Source organism: Chaetomium globosum, genomic scaffold (assembly GCF_000143365.1).
Source record: "Chaetomium globosum CBS 148.51 scaffold_4 genomic scaffold, whole genome shotgun sequence".
NCBI classification, from domain to species: Eukaryota; Fungi; Ascomycota; class Sordariomycetes; order Sordariales; family Chaetomiaceae; genus Chaetomium; species Chaetomium globosum.
The window spans coordinates 3660495-3678485 of NT_165979.1; the positions used below are offsets into that span (position 1 = coordinate 3660495).

The 17991-nt window shown below is 56.6% G+C and overlaps 3 protein-coding genes across 3 annotated transcripts in view; 2 read left to right on the forward strand and 1 right to left on the reverse strand.

Annotated features, from left to right (window-relative positions):
* Nucleotides 1-1800: 1800 nt before the first annotated feature.
* Nucleotides 1801-7011, forward strand: CHGG_04903 (uncharacterized protein; the record flags this gene model as incomplete). The annotated part of the gene is made up of 5 exons (XM_001224116.1): nt 1801-2099; nt 2166-2976; nt 3299-5856; nt 5911-6705; nt 6921-7011. 5 exons carry the CDS (start codon nt 1801-1803, stop codon nt 7009-7011), a joined length of 4554 nt encoding a protein of 1517 aa, XP_001224117.1.
* Nucleotides 7012-8013: 1002 nt separating this feature from the next.
* CHGG_04904 (uncharacterized protein) lies at nt 8014-11761 on the reverse strand (the record flags this gene model as incomplete). Its single annotated transcript, XM_001224117.1, has 7 exons — nt 8014-8166; nt 8288-8719; nt 8771-9051; nt 9104-11312; nt 11401-11490; nt 11554-11624; nt 11689-11761. 7 exons carry the CDS (start codon nt 11759-11761, stop codon nt 8014-8016), a joined length of 3309 nt encoding a protein of 1102 aa, XP_001224118.1.
* Nucleotides 11762-12747: 986 nt separating this feature from the next.
* The window catches only part of CHGG_04905 (uncharacterized protein), a gene marked incomplete at both ends in the record, with an annotated part of 6372 nt that continues 1128 nt past the window's right edge, over nt 12748-17991 (forward strand). The window contains 8 exons of the mRNA XM_001224118.1: nt 12748-12762; nt 12824-12864; nt 12915-12983; nt 13047-13122; nt 13538-13593; nt 14117-15319; nt 16341-16536; nt 17164-17656. Coding sequence (XP_001224119.1) covers nt 12748-12762; nt 12824-12864; nt 12915-12983; nt 13047-13122; nt 13538-13593; nt 14117-15319; nt 16341-16536; nt 17164-17656 — 2149 coding nt within the window. The remainder of the gene's footprint in view (nt 12763-12823; nt 12865-12914; nt 12984-13046; nt 13123-13537; nt 13594-14116; nt 15320-16340; nt 16537-17163; nt 17657-17991) is intronic.

Sequence of the window (17991 nt, forward strand, 5' to 3'; positions counted from 1 at the left end):
GCACACTCACCCCCACACACGCCATCCATTTCATCGCAAGTCCATCAGCAGCTTGAGATGATGATGCCACTGACGTCCGAGCTCACTGACAATGTGCCCGATCGGCAATGTAACCGGGAGCTTTTCCTTGACCTTGCTTTGGGATGCTGGTATGTTGATCATTCCGAGACACGAGCCCTGCATGACTTACGGAGTATGGTCACCGTCTTCTGGATGACTTTCCCGACTGTGGTGGAAAATTGGCCATGGCGATAATAGTCAACAATTAGTCTGCAGCTGAAAGACATCTCCAACGGACGATCAGAAATGTCTGAGAGTGTGAGATGGAAGCCGTTTTCTGTATTACCCTAACCCCGAGGTAATGAATGAAGAAGGAAAAGAACTGGAAATTCGAGATGACCTCCCTCTTGACACAGCCCTATGGCTCCGGAGCCAACGATACCGAGGACCGAGTAACGAACTCCCCAACGGCTCGTGTTTTCACATTTTGCCTCCGCGAACCTGCAGTTCCAGGTTGTCCATACGAAGAAGAATTGGGTCAGACGCCAGGACCAGCACTTGGGTCATGCGAGCTCTTCGTTCTCTGTGTGGAGACTTGCATATGCCTGGCAGCAACCCCCCATCCCATCATGCCCATGTGTGTGCCGGGGCCTCGTATTCGCCCGTCCGGCAGCTGCCGCGAAGGCCTTTTTTTAGGCCTGCACCGCCGCGGTGCTTCAGATGCCATCCTCCAGTCATCAGGCGCCGCAACACACATCCTCGAGTGGGCGGCAAGAAAAAAAGGAGGGAGAGAGCATGATGGCGTGGTCTCTGGAGATTTGTCGGCGACACTGCTGTTGATAGACTGAAAGCCGGGCAAGCTTGTTGCCGCTCTGGGATCATGGCCCAAGTCCGGGCGCAATGCGTAACTATGCAAGGGTCACGAATTCCATGTTTATGCACGTAACTATTGTCCTGTGTATAATTGCAACAAATTGTAGAAATTGTTCGAGTGCCAAAAAGCATGGATTTTCGAGCCGCCGCGACTGAGCGACGGCCATTCCAGGCCCAATCCGGCCAGACGCCCAGAATTTGTCGCGGCACATCATGCAAATCCCGACCCACAACCACCCACAACCTGGAAGCCAACACCTTGCTTGGCGTAACTGCGCACCTGGTAGATTTCGTCCACCGTAGCCAAACTCGGACGACCGCCGCAATGGATCTTTTCTCAGCGGCACCCCTGGGGCACCACTTTGCCTCTGCCTCATTGCCAGTTGCAAGCTGACCGCGGCTGCAAACACACCTTCGTTTGTGCCTATCTTTTTTTTTGGTCGTTGCTTCCCTCGTTGCCTCTTCCGAAACCGTGTCACTCGCTCTGACGGTTTTTGGATTTTGCTTTTCTCTTTCCCCGGGTCGATCGTTGAGACCGAAGAATCTTGGGAATACTCTTTTTTCCCAGGGTCTGTCTTCATTCTTGCTTGCCTGGGAAAGGGGCACCGGGGGGCTCAGTGTTCCTTCGTCCGTTGCCGCCGCGACCAGCCCGCATCCCACGCCAAAACCCCGACTACACGCAATCACGTACGAGTTGGGTATCCGGCAACACTCGCTAGTTCAACATCAATATCAGTCCATCTTCACCGTATTAGTTGCTGCAGCGCGTTCAAACGACCCTCAGCGTTGTGCAGTCGGGGAATTGGGTCACTGTTGATATCACCGCTGGATTTGGGGAAAACCCGAACACATCCCGCGTTGGCCGGCTGAACGAAACCGCTCTCGGCCGTGTCCCTCTCGGGGCGCTGCAACGCACACCTCGCCAACATGGCGAACCGCATGTCCGTCTACTCGATGGCCTCGGAGCCTGGCCTGACCGGCTCTAGGGGCGGCCAGCAGTCTGCCCAGGTCTCGACAACAACGTTGCTGAACTCGATTCACAACATCTACCTTTCCTCCCAACCATACCAGCTTGACGCGGGGACAAGTCTCGTAGTCAACACGTGGCTCACGGCCTCGCAGCCCGGGCAAAATGGAGTCATTGGCGGCACGATAGACACCGATCTCGTCACAAGGGCTTGGGAACATGCCCGCCGCCGTGCCGAAGATGGTTGCATCATCTTTGGGTGAGTTGCCCCTCGTCAAGCACCCGAAAACGTGATTTGGTTCGTGTGGTTGCTAACAATCGCCAGCTCTCTCCATACATCTACCCCCTCCCTTCTCCGACCTGCGCTCTCGTCCCTCCCTGTATCCATCCCGAGTTCGATCCTCCAATCCCTGCAGGCTATCGAGCCTTTCCTCCGATGCGTGACACCGTACAACCCGTCAACACCACGAGAAATTGCCCTAGGTGTCACTTTGACTCTTAACCTCACCGGCAGGGTAGTCGGTGCATCAGTGGCCTTGTCACAGGGCGGGATCGACACCGACAAGGGTTTGCTCCGCATCCCCGCTGAGGCGGGCAACCGTGCCTTTGACGTCTTTTACTATCTCCTTACATCGGCCTCTACCCCGGCCGAGCGGGAATTTTTGGGTCTCAAGGGCGCGTCCAGCTATAATTTGCTAGCTCGCTCTGGCACCTATGACCCTCCGTCCTACCTGCCCACCGCCGACGATGGTGCCGCGGCCGACGACTTCCGGTCTGCCTTGAAGGAGATTGGCATCAAGGGATCTGCCCACCGCAACTTCATCTCCACCCTTGCCGGCCTCCTGAAGCTGGGCAACACTGTTGACTACAACGTTGACGGGGATGTCTTGGACGAGATCAGCGAGGATGTCGGTGGGCTTCTTGGCCTGGAGCCCGAGGTTCTCGCGAGGCAATGCACCACGGAGGACCGCGCTACGTTTGTCGGGGGCCTTTATGAAGCATTGGTGGATTGGGTCATCAAGAAGGCCAACGAGGCCATCGCCGCCCAAATGGGTCGGATTAGGGACGGAGAGGAATCGGCAGACGGCAGCCAGGTCGGCGGGGCACCCAACCCCGTTGAGGACACCGGAGATACCGTATGCCTTCATTTCCTCGAAATCCCCGACCCAAACCTGGGGAAGGCCGTCGCTATGCGGGGTATTTTCGATGACAACCAAGGCATCAACTCCGAGATGAAGCAGGACGGCGTCGAAATTCCCGCTGCCAACAGCTCTGTTCTACGGGAGATGCAGAGCGCTGTCGCCGAAGCAGGTCCTGAATTGGGCATCATGGTTGGGTCGCTTGGTAGGGAGAGGCAACACATGCTCGAAAAGCGGGAGGAGGTCCTCGAGAAGATTGCGCTCGCCTCCGAGGACGATGGGGTTTTTGAAACAGCTGCTCATTCCCGTACCCGCCGAGGGTATCAACCTCGGTCGCGGCGGCCGTTTTGACCTGCCTGCCATGCTTAGCACAAGTCGGGCGTGGTATCATCTCTGCATCCACCCGACCGATGAGTCGCCAGCTAACCTGGCGGCTCTGCCCTCGGTCAACTCGGCGTGGTCGGCCGGCACTGTCTCGAGACAACTCCGGTCCTGGCGGCTTCCAGAGTGGTCCAACCGGCGGAACAAGCGCCTCGATTACACCGTCGATTTCGATTTTGAAGAGTTTGTGGCCCGCTACCGTATGTTAGGGTGCATGGATGGCCGCGACGGTATCGGGAGTTGGATTCTCGAACGTGGCTGGGCCAATGGCGAGGTGGTGATCGGCCGCGAGCGCGTGTGGATGCGGGAGAGTGCTTGGTGGGAGGTTGAGGGCGTGATGGATATGAAACCTGGGGATGCCGAGAGACTCGGGAGCATGCCTAATATGATGCCTCCTGGTGGTCTCGCCACCGGCTATTCTGCTGCCGGAAACGGCTACTTCCCCCCGCAGCCATTCCAGGACGCCTCCTCCAACGGGAGCCGCGAGCACCTGGTCCACCAGAGGAACATGAGCCAGGCGACCTTAGGCGGCGGGGTTCGTCCCATGATGGCCCCATCCATCGCGCCTACCGCCGTGACCGGTATGCGTAACGTCGTCGCCGGCGACTACGGTCTTGGCCACAAGGGCGACACTCACAAACAAGACGCCTACTACGACGCCGACGGCCAGTTGGTTGGCCTCGAAAGCGATCTCGCGGCCAACAAAAAGATCGAGGAGCAGCCCATCTCTGCTGGGAGAAGGGCGTGGGTAATCATCGTTTGGGCACTGACTTTCTGGATCCCGTCGCCTCTTCTCCATTACGTCGGACGCATGAAGCGGCCCGACGTGCGGATGGCGTGGCGGGAGAAGCTCGTCATCTGTTTTATTATCGCGCTTCTCAACGGTATAATTGTCTTCTGGATTATCTTCTTTGGTAAACTGCTCTGCCCCGACTACGACAAGGCCTGGTCCCGGAACGAGGTTAAGAACCATCAAGGAGCGGATGATTTCTGGGTCAGCGTCCACGGCAAGGTCTACGACATCTCCAAGTTCTGGAAGTTGGAGCACGGCACCCCTGCTTACGAAACCACGCGCGAAAACATGGAGCCCCTGGGTGGCCTGGATATGGACAACTACTTCATCGTGCCGCTCACCCTGGCATGCCCTGGGCTAGGCATCAAGGATGAGACGATCCGGCTCGAGCTCAACAACACGGACTCGCAGGAGTGGCAGCTGGCCATCCACGATTCTGGTCACTATGCCAGGGACCCCACTGGCTCCATGGGGAAGGTCGACTGGTATTCCAAGAAGTTCTTGCCGCGCATGAAGGAATACATCACCGGAGAACTTGTCTGGGATCCAAACCAGATCAAGAGAGAAGGTGATGATGACCAGCGCCCGTGGTTCATCTGGGAAAACAGAATCTATGACTTGACCGACTACGTGAAGACCCAAAAGGTCCATCGCGACCATCCCAACTGGGCCTTTTTGCATCCTAAGGTTGTGAGCACCATCAAAAACAACCCCGGCCAAGACCTTACCGAGCAATTCGCCAAGATTCTTGACGATGCGAATTCCACCGAAACGGTCAACATCAAGAACACTTTCAACTGCCTCAACAACCGGTTCTACCTGGGCATCACGGACTACCGTGAGACGGCCAGGTGTCAGTTCAACAAGTGGATTCTCATTGCCTTCACCATCGTCATCTGCGCCGTGATCCTCATCAAATTCGTGTCGGCCCTCCAGTTCGGTTCTAAGAAACGCCCCTCCCCCCAGGATAAGTTCGTTATCTGCCAGGTGCCGGCGTACACGGAAGGCGAAGACTCGCTGCGGCAGGCGCTTGATTCTCTCACTGCCTTGCAGTACGACAATAAGCGGAAGCTGATCTGCGTTATTTGTGACGGTATCATCGTCGGTGCCGGAAACGACCGTCCCACTCCCAAGATCGTCCTGGATATCCTCGGCGTGGACCCGAAGGTTGACCCGCCCGCACTAGCGTTCAAATCGGTTGGCACGGGAGGCGAGCAGCTCAACTACGGCAAGGTCTACTCTGGCCTGTACGAGTACGAAGGCAACGTGGTCCCCTACCTTGTTGTCGTCAAGACGGGCAGGGAGTCGGAGCGTGAGAAGACCAAGCCCGGCAACCGCGGCAAGCGTGACTCGCAGATCCTGCTCATGAGCTTCCTCAACCGCGTCCACCACCGCGCTCCCATGAATCCCCTCGAGCTGGAGATGTTCCACCAGATCAACAACATCATCGGCGTGGATCCCGAGCTGTACGAGTATCTCCTGATGGTCGATGCCGATACCAATGTCCGCGAGGACTCCCTCAACCGTCTTGTTGCGGCCTGTGCCAACGACGCAAAGATTGCTGGTATCTGTGGCGAGACAAGCTTGCAGAACGAGGAACGCTCGTGGTGGACTATGATCCAAGTCTACGAGTACTACATCTCGCATCATCTCGCCAAGGCCTTCGAGTCGCTGTTCGGTAGCGTTACCTGCTTGCCGGGATGGTATGTATTCCTTCTTGTGTTCGACACCTTGTTTATCTGACTGACCGTTTGTAGTTTCTCCATGTACCGGCTGCGGACGGCTGACAAGGGCAAGCCTCTGATCATCTCCGACGACATCATCCGCGACTACAGCGACTGCAATGTTGACACGCTCCACAAGAAGAACCTGCTGTCGCTCGGCGAGGATCGTTACTTGACCACCCTCATGACCAGGTACTTCCCCTACATGTCGTACAAGTTCATCCCCGATGCCTACTGCCAGACCGCGGCACCCGAGAAGTGGAGCGTCTTGCTGTCTCAGCGTCGTCGCTGGATCAACTCCACCATCCACAACCTGATGGAGCTGATGTTCATCCCCGAACTGTGCGGTTTCTGCTTCTTCTCCATGCGCTTCATGGTGTTCATCGACCTCTTTGGCACCATCACCCTCCCAGCAACATGCGTTTACCTCGGCTGGCTTCTGTACACGGTCATCACCCGCACCGGCCCGTTCCCCTTGATTTCCGTCATTATGTTGGCAGTCGTGTACGGCCTCCAGGCCCTGATCTTTATCCTCAAGCGCCAGTGGCAGCACGTTGGTTGGATGATCATCTACATCATTGCCTTCCCGGTATACTGGCTCATCTTGCCCATCTACTCGTTCTGGAACCAGGACAACTTCTCGTGGGGTAACACGCGTATCGTTATTGGCGAGTCTGGCAAGAAGCAGGTGGTTGCCGTTGACGATGAAGGTTTCGACCCGCGGTCTGTGCCACTCCAGCGCTGGGATGATTACGCCCTCGCCAACAATCTCCCCGGCCGGCGCGGCGGCCACTCGGAGAAGCACGGCATGGACGTCAACGTGGGCATGTACGATGAGAACTACGAGATGGACGACATGAAATCCGTCTACTCCTCGGTCCGCCAGCCCTCCGTCCTTACCGGGTCTCCCCGGCCGCGGCGGCGTGGGCGCTTACATGCCCCCCCACCCCGGGCACCCCAGGCACTCCTTTTACCCGCACTAGCACTTTTCAGGGCGCAACAACCCCCTACGTGGACAACCCCAACCTCGCTCACCGCCAAAGCATGATGTCGATGGGCGCCGACCAGCGCCGTTCGCACACGCCCTACGCCGACTACCCGCGTAGCAACAGCGGCCGCCAATCTCCGCGGTAGCATGAGCGGCACCCCGGCCCGCTGGGCCTCGGGCGTCCCCGGAAACATGGCGATTAACAACCGGCCTCCTCGATGGCGTCGGGCACGCCGAGCAGGCTGGGCATGCACCCGGACATGAGCTCGGGCTCTTTCGGCGCCATGGGCATCACCCCGCCCGCGGGCCTCATTGACGACGGCTCCATCATCGAGGCCATTCAGGCCGTCCTGCGCGAGGTCGACCTCGACACCGTCACCAAGAAGCAGGTGCGCGCCCTGGTCGAGCAGCGCCTACAGACGGAACTCACGGGCGAGAGGCGCACGTTTATGGACAGGCAGATTGATAATGAGTTGGCGAATATGTGATCTGCCATTAATAAGGAATGTTTTGTGGGATAGATGGGGGTTTTTCTTTTTACTCTTGTCTTGTCCTCTTTTTTTTGGTTTGGGGTTTGGATTGCCTTGCTTGGCCTGGGACTGGATTGGATTGAATTGGATCCGAGCCCTTGAGATCTTGCTCTGCCTCTCTCTCTCCACCCCTCTCCCTCTGGCTGTCTCTGTACGTCTGTTTTGGGGATTTTGTTGACTTGGTTAATACTACTACTATTATTACCACTACTAGTAACTTCAAACTTTGTGTTTTCCTTGGGCCGTAATTGCCTTGTGTTGGCTCTGTCTATTTGGTGTCGTCGCATGGGGTGTTGTATGTAATGAGGGTTAGCATTAGCATTAGCATTATTAGCATTGTTCTCTGGTTTGATTGATGGTAGTCGACTTGGTCGGTGCTGGGTTTTTGATCGCACACGGTTTACCGGTGTCAGACTTGAATCTGAAACCATGGTCGTAGTTTTTAGACAAAATTCTCCCTCATCGTGGTACGCCCGACACGGGTATGGGAACGACCGACAAATGACTTATAACAGCAGGATGAACGCCAACAACATTCTATTTCTACCGTACAACCAACCAACCAATCGACAACCATTTATTATTTACTTCCTCCTCTTCCCCCCACCACCCCCCGAATCACCCGGCTTCCGCTTGCGCCCCTCGCGCTCCCCAATACGCCTTATTCTCCCTGCGCTCCTTGTTCTCCAGCCGCTCCTCAATCCCCGCGATCTTCTTCTTGTACTCCTCGCGCTTCTCGTCCTTCTTCGCCTTGCGCTTGGCGACCTGCTCCTTGCGCACAGTAGTAAGCTTCTGCATGAGGTCACGGGCCCTTGCGCTCCTCGCCGCCGCCGACGGTGACGACGGCGCGTTTCTGCATGTACGTTTCCTTCTTCTGGGCTTTGGTGCGCACGAGCTGCGACTTGAAGGGCAGGCTGGCGGCGACGGCCTTGGGCACGCGCAGCGGGTTGAAGTGGCGCGTCGGGCGCTCGATCTTGCGGTACTGGCTGTTTTTGAGGAGCGGGGTAGCCAGGTCCTGATCGCGGCGGATCTCGCCCGTCGACCGCATGCTCTGCCAGCCGATGAGGTTGGTGGCTGGGTTGTAGAAGCGGTGCGGCTTGATCGGGTACCAGGCGCGGAGGAAGACGATGTCGCTGAGCAGGATCTTGTCCTCGAAGGTGGCGCGGAAGTGGCCGTCTGGTTTGGCGAGGGCGCGCTTGATCTGGCCACGGATGCCTGAGACGGTCTTGATGGCGGCGCCTTCGAACTTGGCGATCTCGAGGGAAGAGTTGAACATATCCTTGATAAAGGCCGTGTTCTTGAATATCTTGTACGGTGTGCCGGTCTGTGGCGTGTTAGTATGGATATTGGTAGTTCATCAGAAGGGTTTACGCACAAGCTTAAGCTTCTTGACGATCTCGGTAGATTCGTCAACGCTCAATACCGTCCCCGTTGCGGCGATCCGGAAGCCCGGGTTGGAGGACGAGAAGGACTGGAAACAGGCGAAACCTGTGTTGGGTGCAATCAAGGGCCCGTAGAAGGTGCCGAAGCAGTGCATGTGCTCAGGGGTGTACTTGAGCATCCTGTTCCGCGTCCGGGAGTCCGAGATGGAGTAGATGGGGAGTGATTGGAACCGCCGCCAGCCGAGCGAGAAGATAAGGGGGTCGCCCGTTTTGACTGTGAAAAGAATTAGCATTGCAATGGCCCACGGCTTTCGGTTAACACTTACGGATCTTCTTGTGCCACCGATGCCTCTTGATCCTGACCTGGACAAACCCAAACCTGTCCTCCGTTGGCGACAAACCACCCACAATGATGGGCAGCCGCGCTTGGAACCGGTTGACGAACTCGGCCGGGACGCCTTCGAGGACCAACTTGGCGTACTTGCCGGCTCGGAGGCCCTCAACGGCCAACCGCTGGCTCTCGTCGAGCTCCTCAAACTCGGCCTTGTTGATGTCCTGCTGCTTCTGCAACATGGCCTTTTGCGCGTCGTACCACTCGTCCTCGGCGAAATCTTGATCGCCGCCCTCTCTCCTCGACACGGCCTTGTCGTTTTTGAAGCCCTCGCGATCCTCCTCCTCGAACCGGAGCCTGAGTTCTTCTTTACGGCGGGCGTTCTTTTCTCGCTCCGCTTCCAAGTTCTCTTCAGGCTCCTCTTCGCTCTTCTCCTCTTCGCTCTTCTCCTCATCCTGTTCCAAACCATGTGACTCTCCTGTTTCCAGATCCTCGAAGGCACCGTCACCCTCATCGTCTTCATCCTCATCCCCAAAACCATCCTCGTCATCCTCGCCGAATTCTTCGTCACCACCATCCTCATCAACTAAATTAGCTGTGGCGAACCTGCTGCGGAGGGCTTCGACAGCATCCTCGTTCGACCATCTCGCAGCTAATTCTTCATAGTCGAAACGAGGTATCGACCGGTCTTCGACTAAATCCTCCTTATCGTCGTTTCCTGTCCTCCGGAAAAAGGTGTCGTCGTCCTGCTCGATATCCTCTTCCACTTCCTCATCCTCCTCACCCTTCCACTTTTGGAGCGCTTCCTTTGGTGTCAGGGTCGTATCGTACATAAACCTAGCAAGGTCTACTGCCCGGTAAGGGCGTCTTTTCCCGTGGAGCATCTTTGCCCGCTCCATCATGTTGTCTTTCCACCTGACAGCTGCGCCCTCTTCGTCGGAGTCAAACTCCTCAGCCTCGTCGTCCTCGTCCTCATCCGGACCGTCTTCTCCGGACAAGGAACCCAGATCAGAGTCGCTATCGGCGAAGGCAACGTCATCCCCTTGGTCTTTATCGGCCTGTTTCCGGAACATTTTGCCCAACTTTTGCTCGTCGAACTCGGCCTCGACATCGGACCCCTCCTCCTCTTCCTCGCCGCTAACGAACCCCTCGTCTTCAGGCATGTCCCCTTCGTCATCAGAGGCACCCCGCTCAAGGAAGCGAGCTGTTCTTTGGCTTTTCCTCCCGCTGTCAGCCTCCTCCGGGACCTCGGCGATCTGTTCCCCGGTTGCGAAAAGTTTGACGCCCTTGTCAGTGTAGCCGAGAAGCCTCCTTTCGGCCTGAAGATCAACAATAAGCTGCTCGCCTTCGCCGCGCTCGACACCCTCAGCATCCTTGTCGAAAGCAAAACCCTTCTCCCGAGTGATGACGATGTGGTCGCCAGTAATCTTCATGCCGCTCCGGTCGGCCATGGGGGCCCACAGCCTTTTGTCCTTCTCGTCCAAGCGCCTCCTGCCCGTTTTCCCGGTGATTTTGGCGAGCGCCTGGTCCATGGCGGGTGTCGGACAAGGGTCAGGTAGTACCTCCATACTGGATATTGTGAAGTCTCCCAGGCCAGCAATGTGTACTCTCTGCCCTTGGGCGGCGAAGTTGGTGCCGCGCAAGTAGCCAGAGAGTTCAATAGACCGGTCGCAATTCTCATCCTCCTCAATCTTGGTGGGGTGGGTGATGTCTCGGTAGTTGTCGATGATGGTGTACGGATGCGAGTTTCTCCACACGAGCGGTCGGGGGTTCTTCATAACGGATAGGAAGCGGGAGAGGTTGTGGAATTCGCGGTCGGGGTAGCGGCCGTTCAGGACGCCGGAGAGGTAGAATAGATGGGCGCCCTGGTAGAGCTCACTCCATAGCCTGTGCTTTAGCCTCTTCTTGGCATCCTTGAGTGCCTGCGGTTTCCTGAACAGGTCGAGGTGGGTGAGGATACCAAAGACGTTGCCCGGCATACCCGTGGCGGCGAGGATGTTGAGGAACTCCATCGTCTCCATCTCGAAGCCGTAGTTCCCGTCAATCATCAGCAACACAATGTCAGCCACCTTCGCAATGTCGACCATCGCTTCTAGCTCGTTCGGGCACTCGATGAAGGTCAACCGTTGTTTCTTAGAGGTGACGACCGTGATAGGCCCCACCGGGTCCGAGATGGTTTCTTTCGCATAGCGGCGGATCAGGGACTTGCTATTCGGTCATCCATATTAGCGACCCATGTCTCCCGTGTGTAAAGAACCAAGGGGATATTCACAGAAGTGTAGTTTTTCCTACGCCCGGGGGACCGACAATGGTGACAAGTCGCGGGGGGGGGTCATCGGGCAGGCGGTCGACGAGAGGAACGTGGAGGCGCTTCTCTTTGATCTAGGGTATGTCGCGTTAGTGCCGGGGCCTCTGAACATGCGCCAGGGAGGAGCGAAGGCGTACATCGTGGGAGCGCGCCGCTTGTTTCGCGAGCTTGCCGGGGTTGGAAAAGGCGAAGGCTTTTGGATTTTGGCCTGAAGTTGCGCGCGCTGCTGTTAGTTGGAATAAAGCTAGCGGATGGAAAGATGAAATACTGACCTCCTTGATGTTGTGTCTTCTTCTCCTTGGACTTCTTGGACGCCCGGTGAGGCTTATGTGCTTGCCCGTCCATGTTGGGACCCCTTTTCTGCTGCGTCGAATGGTCGCTGCACCAAATGCGAGTCGAGTCGCAATAGCCTCTCGCCTCAATCCAATTCCTCGTGCAGAGCTCCAGAAATTTTTGGGCGGCAGGCGGGCGCGATAAGCGATAAGCTTATCGGAATTGACCCCACATGTGATGGGCAGGCACCAGATGCCCAGCCGCCCATCCGATGAGCAGGTCACGTGAGAGTCATATGAGAAGATCGGCAGGCCGTGGGCCCCTTCCCCTTTCATAGGGTGTGGCGAGAAAGGGGAGAGAGTAATGGGCTTGTGCGAGTTAGAGGCTAAGTGACTTCGATTCGGATGTAGTTAGTGTGCTTAGGCCCTATAGGCTTAGTGCCTCCGGGCGAAATAAATTCCATCCATCCAACCCTTCCCCTTTCGGACTCCTTTTCTCCTCCTCCCTCAAACCAGCTGTGGACCACGATTCAGTTGCACTGTGCAATGTACGACAACGTAAGAGAGGGTTAGATAAAATGAAATCTAGCAGAATTCAATTCCATGACACTCGAGTCGGAGATGATTCCCAAGTCGTTGGTTGGCGTATAATGCCTCCGGATACCCCCCGAATCTAGTACGAGATTCGAGGCACAAGGCGCGGGGCTCCCGAAGCTAAGCGTAACGTTAGTGGATAGAAACAGCCTGAAAGTTCATGCCTTACCGGGCTGGTTGCGGGCACCACTGTCACACGACTCAGAGCTGAGCTGCTGAGTTGCCAGACGCATGACGTATGCCCCTCTTCTGTGATCCTCACATGCCGCGTCACGCAAACTGGGCCTCCAACTCGGCCCAAACAAGAAGCTGCGAAATTGTTGGTGTTATAAGTAGCAGCCAACGCCCAACTCTCGAGAAGCGCCTACTCGTTCCCCAAGTCTCACGGATCACTTGCATCCACGAAAACCCACAGACAATTCCACCAAGTAACCGCAACAACAACCACATAGGCCAGAAGCAACCATGCCTTCCTACATTGTATGCCATCTCCCGCGGCATATTCACACGTTTTACCGGCGATGCTGACAGAATGACACAGGTAACCTGCAAGACGGACGCCAGTAAGGACCAGGTCGAGGCGTAAGAAACCCTTCTAACTACCATCCTTGTCAGATCCTAATACGGTGCAGGGCCAAGCAGCATGCCCGCGACCAAGGCGGCCAGATCGGGCACGAGTACGATCTGATCAAGGGCTTCCAGTAAGAGACCTCCAACCAGTTACCGCCGACAAAGCGCGACAACGCTGACGGAATAACGCGCAGGGTCATCTTCCCCGAGGACACTGTCCACACAATGGATAGCCACGAAAGTGTCAAAGCCGTCGAGGAGGACGGCGAGGTTCGAACCCAATAGCGGAATGACAGTGCGGGGCATGATGGTGGGGCAGGCGGGGTGGTGTTGTTGAACTGAGCTGAGCGACTTCGGCACTCATCAAGGTGCTGAGTTGACAGTGAGACAGTCAAGCCTCTACCAATTGGGGGGGGCTATTTATTATCGTAGCTGATTGGACTGTGCTATCCTTTGGTCGACCGACGATATGATCATCTGTCCACCACTCTGCTGAGAACTTGCATTAGCTTTCCTTTATTTTTACCAATGCTTCTCGATTAATGTGTGGACTCTGCTGTTCTTGCCATTCCCTTGGTCGGTTCTGCAGCATGGGTTGCTTCCTGCGAAGTCTGCTCCCTTCCTTTTCGAACTTCTCCAGGGAGCAAAGGCGGTGACCCAATGTGGTTGAACACTGTCGTCATAGCCGCCGGCTCGGTGGAGATTGGTTTCTCATTCAACCCTGTTTGATGCTCCTGACATGTGCGTCGAGGAAGAGTCACATCAACCCTCAACACCGCGGCCTACGGTGTAAATCCAAACGCTTCGGCGTTTTATTCTTGCTTTTATATATGCATCTCCGAGCACCAGCTAGTCAATCCCATCCGCTCGCTCATGCCTCATTCGACCTAGAAATCGCCCCCATCTAATTGCCCCGCGATTTTTATCGTTCTTGACTCTGCCCTTCTGCGCAAGCCAATATGTCAACATGAGGTACCCGATTTTCAGGCCGCTGTGCTTTAACCCCAGCCATGCCCGAGGATTCGATCACGCCCGGCGAGCATCCTCGACCCTACAAAATTTAAAGGATGCCTCGGTCGCCCACCACAAACCACAAAGCCATCCCCAGCGCGACCGCGAACGGCGCCGCTATGATCACGATGTCGTCCCTCACTTAGCAAGGCAACCATTGCATCCCCTGAGCCTCGTCGATCTAGTCAAGTAATTTCCCATGCCCTCTTCCCCCGCCCCTTCCGTAGTTGCTGACGGTGTTTGTTTTACCCAGACACGGCCGCCCTCCCCTCTCCGCCGAAGCCTTGTTGGCATCGGCCCGCTTCACACTTTCGCTGTTGCCGATACGACTGGCACATCGCATACAAGCGCTACGCAACCTCCCGTACATCGTCGTTTCAAATCCAAACATCAGCAAAATCTACAACAACTACCAACATTCGCTCTCGACTCTGCTACCATGGCAAGGGCGCACCATCAGCAACCTGGAGGACGAGATACGCTTTACCGAGGTGCTAGCTGAGCTAGTGCAGACGCACACCGATACCATTCCCATCCTCGCCCGCGGCTTCCTCGAGTGTCGCAAGTACATATCGCCCTCCGAGGTGACCCGCTTCCTCGACCAACATCTACGTGCCCGTATCGGCACGCGCCTCGTCGCCGAACAGCACATTGCCCTACATTTTAGCAGCACGCCGCACTTCGACCCGGCTTCGAGCCCAACCCCGTGCCCGGAACACCCCAGTTACATCGGCGTGATCGACACCGCCCTACGTCCCGCCTCCACCATTGACTCGTGCGGCGGCTTCGTCGCCGACATCTGCGAGCTCAACTACGGCGTCCGCCCGCAGTGGGTTGTCGACGGCGAGCCGGACACCACCTTTGCCTTTATACCCATGCACCTCGAGTATATCGTCACGGAGCTGCTCAAGAACGCGTTCCGCGCGACCGTCGAAAACGGCATGAACCGCGAGCCCGTCGTCATCACAATCGCCCCAGAACCGCCCGATGTCAAGCCAGTCCGCCACCAACACCACCAACAACAACAGCAAAACCAGGTCCACCTCGCCCCCCCGCATGAAGACCGCGGCGTCTTTAGCCGCGACGCCATCGCTCCGCTGGACGATAACGCCCCCGGCGTGACCATCCGCATCCGCGACCGCGGCGGCGGCATCAGCTCCGACGTCTTGCCGCACATCTGGAGCTACTCCTTCACCACCTTCAGCGATTCGGACGACGACGTCCCCGGGGGCAGTAATAGCAGCAGCAGCAGCATGTTTAGTGGCGGCAGCTACGGTGACGCTTTGAACGTTATTTCAGCCGCCAGCAACGGCAGTAGTTCTATTGCCGGTCTAGGCTACGGACTGCCCTTGAGCCGCGCCTATGCCGAATATTTTGGCGGTGGTATCGGGGTGCAGAGCCTGCATGGGTGGGGGACTGATGTATATTTACGGCTGAAGGGGGTGGGCAAGATTGAGTGAGTCTACTGTTTTTGCTTCATTTGATGAAAGGTAGTATACCTGGAAGGATCTCCTGCTTGCGGCGGATCGAACCCTTCTCAAGGCAGAATGCTGATATAAGAACGGGGTCAGGCAAGAAACGACGGCTGTGAGGAAGGCACAAGGTGGTGGTGGTAAGGACTAAGCAAACGGGAAGAGGATGCATGGGCTATATTTACACAAGAGGAAGACCACAGTTGAGTTTACCGGCGTTTTTGGCAGAGGGGCATAGGATATGATAACCACCGCGTTGTGGATTAGCGGAGGGATTCAGCGGAAGGGAGACCGGAGTCATTCCCATTAACATATCCCACAACTGGTTTCGCAGCTGGCGACTGCAACATTTGCACACGAGGTAAACAGGTCAACAACGATAACCATTCCGCCAATTACTGGATCATTAACCATGAAATATATTCCCGGCGCACATTCTTCGACCGACCCCGAAATGAGAAACAAACGACGCCAATAATACGTCTGGGCAGTGAACGCCACGCTTCCCAACCCGGGAATATGGCAAAAACTTACAAACAACCAAGGACTGGGGCCTTTGGGATCTCAGTTCTGGATGGCGAGGGGTACTTGTCTCGCGGGCTCGGAAAACAGTTATCGCTCCCGAGACAAGACCGTTTCCGAGCTGCTTTCCAAGACCGGACTGCCATTGTGTAGGGCTGCATTCGAGCTGAGGGGGGTGGGCAATATGCACACAATATCAACTTTGTCACACTTGGTCGCTGGGGGGCCGAGACCCGACGGTGCTCGCTTTGACCGAATGCTCATGACGGCGTTGTTGCTCAGCTTTGCTTTGAACTTCTTCCCCACACAGGATAATAAGCTCGGCCTGCCTGCCATCTCGCAATATATCGGTCTCTGATTTGTTGAGCACCGAGGTGGCTTACGGTGGTTCATGGATGGACCTGGATATCCGTCTCCCACACCCCAATCATACTCGACTGGGCGTGTTGGAAAAGTTGCACCGAGTTATGCACATACGCCTAGATCCGTGACATTTTCGCTGCTGCGGATGGCACTGCCAAAAACGGTTTGCTTGTGCGCCACGTCGTCATGCTGGGGGCCCGACACAGATCGCCAGGATCGCCAGGATCGCAAAGTTCGTTGTGACCAAACATCCAACACCTCCCAGATTTACCTCAACACCAACATGCGGAACAGTATCACCCGGATGCTTACGCAGGTAAGCCGCTAAGGGCTACCTACATAAGGGCGACATAAGGGCTACATATAAACAATATGCTGCCGACAAAGGCGACAATGCTAGCGAGAGACGCTACCAGGCTGAAGCCAATCGCACTGTTAGCAAAGAGAACATCACTTCCGTCCGAAAGGCCCCGGAGCGGCAGGCCCCTCAAACGGTTCTGCATCCCGCCCAGGAACCATTGCATCAGCCTCTGAGCAAGGGCCGCCGAGGACAGTGTTCTAGAGCGAGCGCACGGAATGGGAAGCTGGAATGTCGCCCCCTCTTTCAACGACACCGCCAACGCCACATGCTGCTTCGCGAACAAGCCCTCTCTTCCTGCGGCAGACGCCGCTAAGCCTCTAGGCTGGTTGGCTTGAAGACGCTCTCCTAGGGAGCCATGTGTCTCGCGGTGGGGTTTCAACGGCTAGCGATGGCCGCTTCGTGATGGCAAACAAAGGACGCGCAGGGATACCTACCGACGCCCAATACCTCTTTTGGCTCTTTGTCCGCCCGCCGCGGAGTTCCCCTTGGAGCAGCTGCACACTTAAAGCCTTCTTCGCACCGGGCATTGCTCACGAAACCAGGCGGGACTCGAGCTGCCCTGGTCTGTTAATCTGTTTAAAGTCAATGTTTGTTTTACCCAGCAGCATGCAATCGATCGACGCCACAAGCAGGCCCGTATCCCCCAAAACCATCATCCCTCGCCACGGCTGCGGCACCGAGGAAGCCCGGTCGAGGCCCCTCCTCCGTCTCAGCACCACCATGCCGCCCGCGAAGCCCAAGTCTACGGGCTCCTACCAACCTATATCGCCAACAACCACCTACACGCAGACCGTCCCGGCCCTCGACCCCCGGACGCTGGAAGACCTGCACCGCGAGCGGTCCTACCTCCTCCACAACCTCCATAAGCAGGAGGTCCGCGCAACACGGTTATTCCACCGCTACGCAGCCGTCGAAGCGCGCCTCGCAGCCGCCGCCGCCTCCTCGTCTTCAGAGTCGAGACGGTGCCGGAAAGAGGCCTCGTTGGTCCGGGCCAAGATTGCCGAGAGCACCCAGCAGGAGCAGCTCCTCCATCTTCGTCTGGGCGAGATCCACGTTGAGCTGCAGAACAGAGAGCGTTGGCTGCTCGTCCACCAGCACCAGCACCAGCCAGCCGCCCAGCCGCCGGTCACTTACTCGCCCATCACCCGCCTACTCCCCCATCACCGCCTACTCCCCCATCACCGCCTACTCCCCCATCACCGCCTACTCCCCCATCACCGCCTACTCCCCGATAGCGACCTACTCCCCAATAGCGACCTACTCCCCCCTCGCCACCCACCCCCCAGCCCCCTTAACTTACCTGAGTCTTTTGGGGAGAAAGCGTGCAGCCCTCCCATCGGCAATGTTACTTTAAAGAATGTTTGGTAAACTTGCACCAGAATGAGACAGGCCGTTAAACGCTCGGAACCA